General features: G+C 39.6%; 1 protein-coding gene across 2 annotated transcripts in view; it reads left to right on the top strand.

Annotated features, from left to right (window-relative positions):
* Nucleotides 1-2,913: 2,913 nt before the first annotated feature.
* CCT8 (chaperonin containing TCP1 subunit 8) overlaps nt 2,914-13,713 on the top strand; it is a 74,057-nt gene continuing 63,257 nt past the window's right edge. The window contains exons 1-3 of one of the 2 annotated variants that reach the window (XM_030204288.1): nt 2,914-3,054; nt 9,310-9,400; nt 13,610-13,689. In XM_030204288.1, the coding sequence (XP_030060148.1) occupies nt 2,995-3,054; nt 9,310-9,400; nt 13,610-13,689 (231 nt within the window). In that variant the 5' untranslated portion in view covers nt 2,914-2,994. The remainder of the gene's footprint in view (nt 3,055-9,309; nt 9,401-13,609; nt 13,690-13,713) is intronic. The other variant, XM_030204289.1, reaches the window with a different exon arrangement.

Below are 13,713 nucleotides of genomic sequence, written 5' to 3'. Positions count from 1 at the left end.
CTGTGTGGTTGCAAAAGGCATTTTTTTAAATCTTTGTCTCCAGACTGTGTGTTTTTATATACGAGTGTGATTTTATTATGAAGGCAAACAATACACCACCAAAATTCTGCCAGTAGCATACTGTTAGTTGTGAAGTTCCTACAAAGTTAATTATGTTCAGTGGAAAATAAATCTGTTGGCTTCCTGCTATGTGAATATTCTATTACTGTTTCATTATTGCTACCAAGTATTACATATTATGGGCATTTGCTTTAAACTTTGATTAATTCATTTATCTAGACCTTACATGCAACACTTACGTACCTATGGTATTTGCTTGTTAATCCCAACGGTGAAGGTTAAGGGTGGTTAAACAATTTGGAACAAACTGTGTTGTGTTGTAGAAGTTGTTGTTTACTTTTGCAATGTGTGTATGGATGCCTGTTCTGGTGTGTGCATGTGATAACGTTTGAATAACTGTCTATACTTATGGCTATGATTTCTGAACACGTGGCATCATTAAAGGACAGACTTTTAAATGCCCAGTGGGTATATATGGTAATCTCATTTTGTGAAATGTTTCAGACATATCTATTGACTTGCTCCCATGATGTTACTGAATTCTATTATTCTGTCCCACTGTATTTTCAAATGAGAGCCACATTGAAACTGAGATTAATTGGGATATAAATGTAAATTTTTTAAATTCCTTTAACCACCACCTTTTAAAGTACTGCCCATCAAACTGGATGGTGATGGCAAGCAAGTTTGGTCCAGTGAAGACTAAATAACCTGTTCCTTAACTGGACTTATCATATTGAAAGTGCAACCATACCATGCCTCTGAGGTTATGTTCCACTAATAAGTTAAATGATGAACTGGATTTCTTAAAAGGGTTATACAACCTTTGGATGCATGACTAGGAACAAAAACACACACTTATATATGCACAGTCATAAAACAACCTTTTAGGGTGGATAGTGTTCACAATGAGCTCCTTTTATTATCAGATAGGAGTTTTCAGTTTTGGCATAGTATAAGTCATCACAAGAGCAAAATGTAAGAAAACCAATGTCCTACATTAGGGGCTTATAGTCCATTTAGTTATGTTTCAACAAATGAGAGATCTGCATGAAACCAAATATTTATTTTTATTATTTTGACTTATAAAACCACTTGTCCCAAATATGCTCAAAACACAGTAATCTATTTGTGTATCTAAAATGTAAACGTCTATAAAAGAGATGAGGTGAAGATGTGATTCCGTGTGCTCCCAATGAAAGGAGTATAATTTTACTTCCATTTAATTTCAATATATTCCATTTTTATAACACCAGGCTTCCAAGGCAGATTACAACAACGGTTAAAATGAACCCCTAAGTTACTGGCTGCCTGGAAACGAGATATCCCCATGGCCCTTACATTGCCTCAGTTCAAGTCCCATGTGCTTACAATGCGCAAAACAATGAACATGATGCAGCACTGGGAGCTACAATACAAATTTGCTCTTCGACTCTACATTTCTCCCAGAACAGCCTTTCACATGGGACTCTCACCTTGGGGAGAGTGCCTCAAATGCAGGGATCCGGGGGCCACCCTCGGGCACATGTTTTGGTCCTGCAAGGGCATAGTCCGATTTTGGAAGGCGCTAGTACAATATGTTTCTGAGATGTGGAAGGCGGGCTGGAAGTATGACTCGGCGCTGCTCCTGGGCCATCCGTTTCTCATACACCCTGTCCCATCAGGATTTACCACTTTTGTACGCAAAGCTATTGTAGTGGCTAAACAAGCAATACTCTCAGAATGGCTTACATACAACTACCCTACAGTATCGCAGTGGCGTGTGCGTATGATAACATTACTGCGGGTAGAGAGGGTGGGAATTACAGATTTTAAAACGAAGACTGGAGTGCGTTTCCAACTCACTTGGACTCCCTTTTGGAATACTCTGACTCCAACTGCCAGGAGTAGACTCTTAAATCTCTAGATATTGCCCTGTACCCTGCATTATTATGTTCATTTGATGCCATAGCAAAAGAAAAAGGGGGGGAGGGTGGGAGGGGAAGGGGAGGGAAGGTTAAGTTCTATTTGTTGGGGTAGAAGTACTATGTGTTAGTTTAGCCACATGGGGGGAAAATATCAGACGTTCATACATGATGATGTTAACTTTTCTTCTTAAGTTTTGAATAAAAATGATTGAAACATAAAATGAACCCAAAAGGAAACAGGATCTCTTCACTGAAATTTGGTCATATGCATTACTGTATTCTATAGAAGTTAGAAAAATGAGTACAACAAAATACAGAGTTTACTATTGCTGTTTCTACCAGCTACAATAATTTTTAAGTTGTTTTAGTGATATTCAATTTTATTTCGTGATATTTATATCTAGCTTTGGGAAGCTTTCAAATAAATAAATAAAAAATAAACTCCCGTTATCCTCCACTTTTTAAGGCACTGCCTATGTAGGGTTACCATATGGCTCCAGAAAAAGGAGGACGGATTGCGCCAGCCGGGTTTTACTTCCATTGCTTTCAATGGAAGTAATTGAGCCTCAATCCGTCCTCCTTTTTCTGGAGCCATATGGTAACCCTATGCCTATCCAACTGGAACGTTATTTTTTTTCCATATCGTTTACCATTGTTTTGGGTGAACTAAAACGGCGGCAAGTTCCGCCTTACTGGCTGCAGCCCCCCCATAATGAGCAAGACAGGCTCACGCCGTCTCCTGTTCTGAATCTAATCTCCTTGATCCACAGCAAGGAGGTTTTATTAAACTTCTTCCATCCATACCTTCTCTATGCTCAGCGCGCTTACCGCATACGCGCTAGGCTCCTACAGTGCGCCTGCGTTCGTTTGTAAGAGGCTAGGTCGTGCCCTGCTGCAATGTGTCACTGCGCATGCGTCAGCACTGACGTTGTCTGACTGTAACGGAAGCGGGGTCGGGAAGTAGTTCCTCTTTTTTTTTTCAGCCACGCGCCGGTGCCGCTGATCTTCCATCTTCTAGTTTGCAGCCATGGCCCTGCACGTGCCAAAGGCTCCGGGCTTTGCCCAGATGCTGAAGGATGGCGCTAAGGTAGGGTAGATCTGTTTCGTTACTTTGGAAGCTTCTAGAAAGACCTGTTAACGCTATCTCCGTCTCTGATAATGGGGAGGTGATGAGATCTGTTTCTCTCCTGGTCCGACTTTTGTATCTTTCCCTAGAAAAGGCAGTGGGTAAGGAAGCTGCTAAGAGTTGTCGCAGGGGCTTAGTAGAAGAACTCATCACATCTTCAGGCTTACTGTAGTAAACACTGCAGCCTGTTGTAGATAAAATAAGTGGACGGGCCCAACATACCGCAGACAGCTCTAGTTAATCCTGGAAGTAAATCGTATGGATTTATTTCTCGGTTGTGAAAGAGGGAGTCTTTATTTTGTCAGATTGAGTAGTAATTAGATGGTCATATGGATAAGTGGGCGAACCCTCAGTTTTACCAATTTGCAGCATTGGTTTTCATCAAGTGTATCAAGATAGTATTTACTTATCAAGTCGACTAAGCTAAACGACAATGAATTTTGTGGATGTATGTTCGTGATTGAACGGGCTCTCTCTTTTGGTCACATGGACAACTGGGCCAATCACTTCAAGTGTGAAAGTGGGCTAGGCCACTTGTCTAATTCTGCATATGACTTTTTGACAGTTTTGTTAGGGCTTGTATTGCGTTTTATCCACTTGCATTTTAAGTGTGACTTGTATTATGTTAAAGGAATGGGTCAATGATCAGGCATTTCAGTGTGAAGAACTAATATTAGTTCAATAAAGAAGTGAAATGACTGGTTTCTGAGATACAAGTTTGGGAACTGTAATCAAAAATTAGAGGCATTTGTTAGATCTTATTGTATTGGTTTCCGATGGGTACTGGACAGATTTATTGCACATTGTTTTGTATATAATTGTAATTTTGTAATGTTTATTGTAAGCTGCTTTAGAGCAATTTTGTGTTAAGTGGTATATCGAGTTAATCAAAATTTTTTCCAAGAACCAGCAAGAAGAGGATGTATTTTGGATGTAGTGCTTTTTGGAATGCAGGGCACTGTACGAGAGGTATAATGGTGTTGGATCCGCTATGAAACAGTGATCATATATTTGAGCTGATATCTGGAATGAAGTCACTGTAGTAGCAGTTTTCAAAAGGATGACTATGACACAATGAGGAAAATGGTTAAAAATAAGGTGAAAGGGTCGGCTGCAAAGGTTAAGACTTTAAATCAGATGGGGACATTGCTTAAAAATACCATAGTGGAAGGCCAGACCAGATGTATTCCACTTATTAACAAAGGTGGAAAAAAGAGCAACCAGTGTGGTTAAATGGTGATGTGAAAAAGGCTAGTAGAGCCAAAGAGCATCCTTCAAAGAATGGAAAAAGGATCTGAAAGAAGAAACTGAAAAGCAACAAAGCAGTGTCAAGCTAGATGTAAAGCACTGATAAGGCTAAAAGAGAATATGAAGAAAAACTTGCAGTAGAGACAGAAATTCATAGTACACCTTTTTTTCAGGTACATCAGAAGCTGTGAGGGAATCCGTGGGACCATTTAGATCATGAAGGAGCAAAAGGGGAACTCGGGGAATACAAGACCATAGCGGAGAGATTGCATTCTTTACTTCGGTCTGTACGGAAGATGATGTAAGAGATCTACCTGTACAAGAAATGGGTTTCAAGGGTGACGATGTGGAGGAACTGAAAAAAATCTCTGGAAGAAATATTGATTCCAAGACTTGGCATGGACAACTCTACAGAAATGTAGATCCTTCCGAGAAGTTAACCCTGTTTATGAGATCTAAAGGGATTAGATATCGTTGGCTTTTCCCTTTTACTATGTGGCTAACCGTGCAGGGCAAATCGCACAAGGTGCAGACTCCAGAAGAAGCGTGGACAACCTTGCGGGCATTGGGATGCAGGGAAGTACCAGGTCCAGTGGAGGAATGAGAGAAGATCACAGACAAGAGACGGGCTCCAGAGTGACTGAGAGGGGAAGGCCGGGAGCCAATGGCAGAAGAGGACAGTGATAAAACTTTCAGTGGAGCGAAGAGGGTGGGAGCCTGGTGGAAGAAATATTGAGCCAAGTTGACAAGTTTAAAGAATGATAAATCACCTGGACCAGATGGCATACACCCCAGGATACTGAAAGAACTCAAAAATGGAATTGTTGATCTGTTGTTAGTGAGCTTTAACCTGTTGTTAAAATCATCTGTAGTACCTGAAGGTTGGAGGGTGGCCAATGTATTGCTGATTTTTTTTGAAAGTGTTCCATTGGTGATTCAGGAAATTACAGATCAGTAAGCCTAACTTCAGTGCAATATCTTGTACTCCAGTCACCTTTGTGCATGATTTTATTACCTCTCTTGTGCTAATCTTTTTATCACTTTTGTCGCTATGCATGTTTTGTACTCTAGCTCCCACGCATGCTTGTATCGCGCACCTCTGTATCATATATTCGTTTAAATCATGTTGCAATAGTATTTACCATGGTGTGCATCTTATCATTTTTAAATGTGTATTCACTTTTTTATGTATACATATTTCGGTGCTTGGCAGACTCTGTGTTGCTGAAATACAGTTCCGTGTCTAGTCTTCAAAATATATGAGTGTATCAACCACAAATAAATATTGCATTCAATAGACTTTCGTTCCATTGTTTGTTTTCATAGAGACATCCCTCCTCCCTATTTTGGAATCGGCATTGACAGCCTGGTAATAGAAAAATTTTGGTTCTTCATGATTTCCTTCTATAGACTACATGCAAAGAGAGTACTGCATGGAGATCCTTAAAGTAGGCAGAGAAGAGGGGGTCTTGTATATCCCTATGCAGGATCTTAACAGTGTGCATGGTGGAAGTAAATGATGCTAAGAGCTCCTTTGGATCTTCCTCAGGCTTTTAGAGAGTAAATCAATCCCTTCATTAACAACCTTCAACAAGAATGCTCTGCTTTTGATCACCCTCAGCATCTGAACTCATCTTCCATCATGGTAAATGCACTGGAAGTAACTCTTCCCTGTTGTCCAGCATTTGCCATGTTCTGCTAAAGACTGTGGACAGATTTTTCTTGGGTAGTATCTTGATTATTAATTTTGCTGTGAAGGCAATAAGTGGTGTTGACCATATTATTTTGCTTAGTATGTAATATTAAGGGTTCATAACTAAGTTGTAGGTAAGACATTAAAGGCTCCCTGGCAATTTACTCCTTTTCTGCTTGCGTATTCTGTAGTTGTTGCCACCCTCTGGTATTCCCTTTCGAGGAAAGTTTTTGAACTGGTTACTCAGGCTGTTGAATTCTCACACTTAGAGCATTCTGGAAGATTTGTTTACCTTCTCTTAGAGGATTTCCTTCATTTTTTTTTTCCTTAGTGAAGATGATTTTGGTTCTCTGTTTTCCTGGAGTAAGTCTCTTAGATCTAAGGTCTTTATCATCCTTCTCCATCTTGACGGATTGCATATTCCTAAGGAATCAGTCGATTTGCCTTACTTCTAACTCTGTGTATGTTCTCTAGAAAGGTTAACAGCCTTGTGTTCTCCTGTTTTTGATTGAGCTTTTTTTTCCTCCTATTTATTTGGAAAGATTTTGATTTTTGAAAATGTGTGGCAGGGGGTGATTTCTTTCCACCCAACTAGTTAGTTGGGTCTCCTCTGCTGCTCCAGTCTTCTACACTTTGGTTTGAGCCTTATTTGGCCAGAAGTTTGCAGTCGCACCCTACTTGGGAACTCCTTTGCTACATCCTACAGGTTCTGGACTGGTATAGTAAGGACACTTTCCTTTAGCCTTATGGACCAGTCGAGAAACCTTCCCTCATTGAATAGTAATGAACTTGCTTCTAATTTGCATTGTTCTTCTGTTTCTTATTTTTCAGTTTGAGATGCATCTATTTTGCAATTCCTGTAACTTATCTTATTGGATTTGAGGCAGCTCCTGACCCAGCTGGAGAACTGTGTGTTTCAGTATAACTGTGCCTTCTGGATAAATATAATGCTAGAGTATGATGTTGGACTGGTCATTACTGAGCTCCATTGCTTGCTCAACTTACTGAGCGTTCTAATGCTGCACTATGCCCTTAAAGTAGTTCTATGTATTTTGCCCCTTGTTTCTTTCTCCATCCACTGGTCAATGGACATAACCCACAGGTTCTGAATTGGTCTGGTAGGACTAAAGAGAGAGACACAAAAGTTTTTAACCCATTAGTGCCCAGCATTCCCATATGGGAGCTTATTATGGGAACATTGGGCACTAATGGGTTAAATTATTACTTTATTGAAGGATCAAAATTGTCCAACATCCATATCACCGTTGTGAAAAAGCAACTGCCCCCCCCCCCCCCCCCCCCCCAAACTTAACTGGTTATTACACCACTTTAGCAACAATAATTGCAATCAGATGCTTCCTGTAATTTGATATCAGTCTTTCACATTTTTGTGAAAAAAAAAAAAGCCTTAACTCGCTCAGGACTCTGACTAGGCTAATCCAAACTTTAATTTTGTTTCTCTTTAGCCATTCAGACATGGGCTTGCTTTTGTGTTTTGGATCATTATCTTACTTTCATATCCCAATTACGCTTCAGCTCACTATCATATATTTTCTGATATACTGCAGAATTCCTGGTCCATAATGGCAATTTTTCCAGGTCTTCAGGCAGCAAAACATCACCCTACCATCACATACCCACCACCATGTTTGACTGTTGGTATGATGATCTTACTGTGGAATACTGTATTTGCTTTACACCAGACATAGTGGGCTCAAAGAGTTCCACTTTTGGCCTGTTTATCCATGTAATATTATTCTAAAAGACTTGGGGATCTTCTAGGTGTGTGTTTTGCAAATGTGAGATGAGTATTGATGTTAGGCTTAAATAGCAGCGGTTTCCGCCTTGCTACTATCCCATGAATTTCATTTTTTGTCTGGCTTCTTTCTTATCATTGGGTCATAAACACCAACCTTGTCTAAGTCTAGACAGGCCTGCAGTTCTTTGGATGTCCTAGGATGTTTTGTGACTTTCTGGATGAGTTGCCTTGTAACCTTACATTAATTTTGGCAAGCTGATCGCTCCTGGGAAGGTTTACCACTGCTGCAGGTCTTCATTTGGCAGTGATGTCTCCCACGTGGTTCGGTGGAGTCCCAAATCTTTAGAAATGGCTTTGCAAAACTTTCCAGTGTATAGTGAGGTTTAGATTCAATAGGCCTGGCTCCAATCAAGCCTGGTTGTGTTTCAGTCAGCTGAATTTAACAATAAATTAAATTTGGTCAATCTGTTGATTAAGGGGCAGTTATTTTTTCACTTGAGTGCTATGGGTGTTGGATAACTTTGTCTCTTAAATGTCAAGTCATTTTGAAAACAGTTTTTACTCAAGTTCCATAATACTACATTTTGTTTAAAGATCATAAACATTCAAGTGTGACATATATAATATAATAAGGAAAATTGGGAGGTGGATAACTTTTTCATATCGCTGTATGCTACTCTTCGTTCTCTGGCCCAGGACATCATCCATGCTTGAGAACGGTGGTATCCTAATTGTCCTCAGAGAAAATGCCTTATGTTGTGAATATATCCATCTATGACACATGGAGGCCCTGTGCCATCAATAGGAAGGGCAACTAAGAGCATGGATCTGTCTGTTGGAGGCAGGCGTTAGCACAACCCAGGGGAGCAGGTTCTAAAGAGCCCAGTGGTGGGGGAAAAGTCAGTGCCAGTAGGTAAAGCCCTGGAGCTAATGATCATCCACATTTTAAATGGGTCAGGTAATGCTGTAGGGAACAGCAGGTAATAGCATCTGGAGCTGTGGACCTTTTAGTTGGCCACAAATAACTGTCTTACTTGGAAGGTGGAGCTATGCAGTTGAGAGTGTGGGCAAGAGTACTGGTTTTATCTGTATACTTTCCCAAGTGCGTAGCCCTTCTGAATTGTTTTTTGCCTTTCAAAAGTAAGTAGTCCTACCCTACCCAGCTGCAGAAGCATGTATCTTTCAGATCCTGCTGGAGTAAACTGGTCAGCTTGCCACACAAAAAATTAACTAGCAGTACTGTAACAGCTTATTCTACTCTGTACTAGTTATAAATCTTGATCAGGGTGGGATGCTTATGCTTGTCTATTTATAAGCAATGCGGTGTGCTGTTTCTGGCCGTTGCAGTGGTGTATTTGATTTGTAAATGGAAGAATTTGAGTTCAGGTTTGGAATATTTTAGGCTATATTATTTTCTGTAGCATTATTGAAATGCTTGAATGAGTTGCCAATATAACCTTGAATGAGTTGCCAATATAACTTCTTTAATTTGAAACTTTTTTTTTTCTTTCTGTAGCATTATTCAGGATTGGAAGAAGCAGTATTCCGTAATATTCAAGCTTGTAAGGAGCTTGCCCAAACAACCCGAACAGCATATGGGCCAAATGGTAATTTTTCTCTTTTTATTTTAATATATATATTTTTTAATTACAGTTTAAACTTCAACCCCGAAAATATTGTCATTACATAGATCCCCAGTATACCCATCTCCCCAACAACTTCTAAACATCAAGAGATTTCAATAAAGTTAACACTATAAAACAGAACTGTTGTCTTGAGGCCTTGGTCCTTAGGACCCCAAACTCACCCAAACCAGATAATCATCCCCCCTCCCCCCGTACTTACAATTCCTAATTGTTCAGCTGTAAACCAGTTCAGAACCTGACTGTGCTTTAGGAGATAGGTTCTGCAGGTATGCGCCCCAAATATTTTCTCCCTTTTTTTTTCTCTGCTGCAGTAATGGTGTTGAAATAGCAATAAATATATAACCATCATGTGAGGAGTGGAAATGAACATGCATCCAAAACTCAGATTTGTTGAATGTATCAGAATTAGTTCTAAACAGATACAGGTTAGATCAATGGTTCTCAACCAGTATGTCCCCAAGGGTGTGTCACTAAATTTTTCAAAGGCAGAAAGTCCATGTTTTTCTTTCAACTATGTGTAATTGCAGGATGAAGAATATGGAGAACCAGAGTGTCACACAAACAGGGATCAAGTAAGGGGTTCTTCCACCCTCCCACACTATGATAGCTGCTCCCACTAGCCCCAGCTGGCAGTGTTACTAGTCTGCGCATTATAAGATTTGTGTTTGGATCTTTATAAAATAAGCACTTACAAAGATGCGTGTGCAAACACAGATGTTGCCAATTGATGCCATTAATAGATAGCACCCAATTATTAGCATTAGTGCTATAGAAATGAAATGTAGTAGTAGTAGTAATTGGCTTGTTAGCCAATTTAGTTGCATGCACATCTCAGTGCACCATTTATAGAATCCGGTCATTAGTGTGAACTTGTCTACTATTCAACCCCATTATATGTTCCAAATATATTTTATTAGAAAATTGACTCAAAATGGCAAGGATACAACATGCAAGCCAAAGAAGAGTAAGAAGGTAAAACAGAACTATCCACAAGCATGATGCAAACAACAACAGAGCAAATATAAGTAGCAACCTTATAGTCAGACGAAATGTTGCAAATTTAACAGTATGAAATCCCCCTTCCCCCACCCCCAGAATGGGAGGGAAGCTTGGACTCATATCCCCCCCCCCCCCCCCAAAAAAAAAAATCTGGGAATCCTAAAGGACTGTGGCTATAGGAGGGATGCTACCTCCAACTGAGATTATTATGAAGGCACATTATGTAGCTTGTTCAAAACTAAACTCCGAACTCTTTGACTCAGACTGGACATAAGCTGACCAGATCTAAAAAAAAACAACAAAAAAACGTTTAGAGTGTTGTGAGGTGGGCTTCTCTAGCCTCTCAAAGCATAAGGGTATGCACCATTGGCAGTGAGAGGGACCCTCCGAGGAGAACCCAGTGTTGAAGTCTCGGCAGCCATTTTGAAAACCCGGCGGCGGTACCTGCAACACAGAAGAGCAAAGTGGTAGGACTTCTTGGGATGGTTGTAGTGTGTGGGAGAAAGGGGGTTGTAGTATGCTGGAGGGGGATGCCGTCATTACAAGGGGGGGGGGGGGGGGGTTGACACAGTATAAGTCATGAAAAGGACAAAATGTAAGAAAATCAATGGACTGCATTAGGGACTTGCAGCCCATTTAGTTATGTTTAAGAAATGAGAGATCTGCATAAAAGAAAATTATTTTGACTTCTGAAAACCACTTGTCTTTGAAACATGCTCAAAACAGAATAATCTGTTTGTACAAAAAAACAGAATAATCTGTTTGTACAAAAAACAGAATAATCCATTTGTACAAAAGAGATGAGGTGAAGATGTGATTCCATGTGCTCCAATGAGAGTTCTTTTAAATTTTACTTCCAATCTTTATAACACCAGGCTTCCCAAGGCAGATTACAGCAACAGTTAAGATGAACTCATTAGTAAAGAGAATATCCTCACTGAAATTTGGCCATATATTACATATTGTATAGAACAGTGTAGAAAAAGGAGCACAAAATACAGCCTTTATTAGTGCTGTTTCCACCAGCTACAATAATTTTTAAGCAGTTTTAGTGAAATTCAATTTTATTTCATGATATTTATATCTACATATGGGATGCTTTCACATAAATTAAAAAACTGTTGAGTGAAAAAAACTTTTGTTCTTCACCTTTTAAGGCACTGGGCTGAAGAAGGGGGAAGGAGAAGAGAGAAAGGAGATGTTGGGGGGGGGGGGGGGGGGGGGAGGGGTGCCAACTGATAATTTGCAGGGAGGCGCCAGAGACCCTAACACCGGCCCCTGCACAGATTATTTTCATGTAAAGTTTTAGCAGGTTTTAATTGAGATAGTTTAGAAAGTGTTTCATCAACCCTTGAATTCCAAAAATCAATAGTATCTACAGTAGAACTATTAGATAAAACTTGAGTTCTTTCCAAAAAATAATCTACAACAAACTACAACAGCTTCATCTTTATAATGAATATCTTTTCAATCAATAACCATTTTATAAATTCTGTTAAAAATGGTTCATATTTCTCTTACAATGAAAATTTAGGCTTTTTTTTTTTTGGTTCAATATTGGATGATAGTGTTCACTATGTCACTCTCATGAACATTCTCAAGTAACAAAGGTTGAGAACCACTGGGTTAAATTGGTCCTTCTTAATCTTTACATTGTGGCACCTTTTCAAGTTTGACTAATTATCATGGCACACGGAACCAAGTTTTGCATTCTCATCCTTCGGCCCATTTGCAGGGGAGTTATATACTTTTAAACATAGGAGGCACATGCAAGTAAAATGTGCTGTTTGCCTTCTGCCGGTAGAAAGGAAGGAAGGTAAGGTTACCAGACCTTTGATGGATAACTCTGGAATACTTGTTCATCTAATTCTGAGGAACATTTAGGGGTATGTTTATTAAGGTGAGTTAGCGTTTTAAATGCACCTTTAAAGTTAAGGTGTGTGAAACGCTAACATGCCAATATATTCCGTCAACCATTAACGCGCGTTAAAAATGCTAACGCACCTATAGCGCGCATTAGTAAACACAGCCTCTAATTTTTTTGGAGTCCCCATTCAAATTTTGTAATCTGATCTTAAAATATACACATTGTTGGTCAAATATGTTCATCCCCAATACAAAGCATCAGGGCTAGCAAAAATTCTGCGTACAATTCTGAATCTGAAAAAAGTCAAATTAGGTAGACTTTTATTGGCGGTTCCCAATGTGTATGCAGGGTCAGAAACTTTGAACTGGCTCCCATAATATCTTACATTGAGTTTTACTGTTTTCTAGTGCTCAGTGTTTTTTCTCTGTCCCCGCTTTCTTGTTTTTCCCCTATCTTTCCCTCTATGGTGTCTTCCTGTTTTTTGTTCTCTGCTTTCTTTTATCAGAGTGGATATGTAATAATTCTTTGTCCCCTCTTCTGCATGCTTTTGTATCCCTGTTCTTTTCTCTCCATTTGTGGTCACCTTCCTCCTCCATTATTTCCCATGATTGTGTTCCCACTGTCCATTGCAGCTCTTTCTCCCTCCATCCGGATTCGCCTCCCTCAGTTCCTGGTGTTTATCATTCTTGCACCCTCTCCTCTCTTGCTCATGGTGTTTAAGCAAGGACTTTCCCACTGTTGCATACTAGTTAAGCATTGGATATATGCTTGTGAAGGTAGAATACTTCTCTCCATTGCTGACTAGCTTGTGTTTACAAGAATAGATTACAAATGTCTGTGGACAGAACAATTTTTGTGTACGCAGGGATACACATAGAAGCCCCAACTCAGTGGGTGACTGAGCATCCCCAATATTGAGCAAGCTCTTTGGGCCCAGGGATGGGATTATTTCCATTGGGTTTAGCACTCCCAGTCATTTTGAAAAGTTGGCTCCAATGGTGATGCATCTACAGTATTTCCTCTTGAAAATGGGTGTTTAAAAAAACTCATCTCTAGAACAGTAAGCAGATGAACAAAAGTAACTTGGCCAAACATCCCCGTTGTGTAGTAATGACTGAACCACAAATCTTTTTCTGAGACTGAATGTCTATTGTGTATGTATAGTTTTAAAGTTTAGTTCTAGGACAATTTACTGGACTGCAGGACAAATCAAGTGAATATTTCTCGATAGATACTTTTTCAGCTTTTAGGATATAGCCTTTATCGTTTTCTTGTCTGGTGAACATAAATGTTCTTCATTTTAGGAATGAACAAAATGGTTATTAACCAGTTGGAGAAGTTGTTCGTTACAAATGATGCAGCTACTATTTTAAGAGAATTAGAAGTAAGTAGTCTTTATATAGTTCCC

Source organism: Microcaecilia unicolor, chromosome 5 (genome assembly GCF_901765095.1).
Source record: "Microcaecilia unicolor chromosome 5, aMicUni1.1, whole genome shotgun sequence".
Classification (NCBI taxonomy): Eukaryota; Metazoa; Chordata; class Amphibia; order Gymnophiona; family Siphonopidae; genus Microcaecilia; species Microcaecilia unicolor.
The sequence above is the reverse complement of the archived record's forward strand: the minus strand, read 5'-3'. Positions and strand labels throughout refer to the sequence as shown.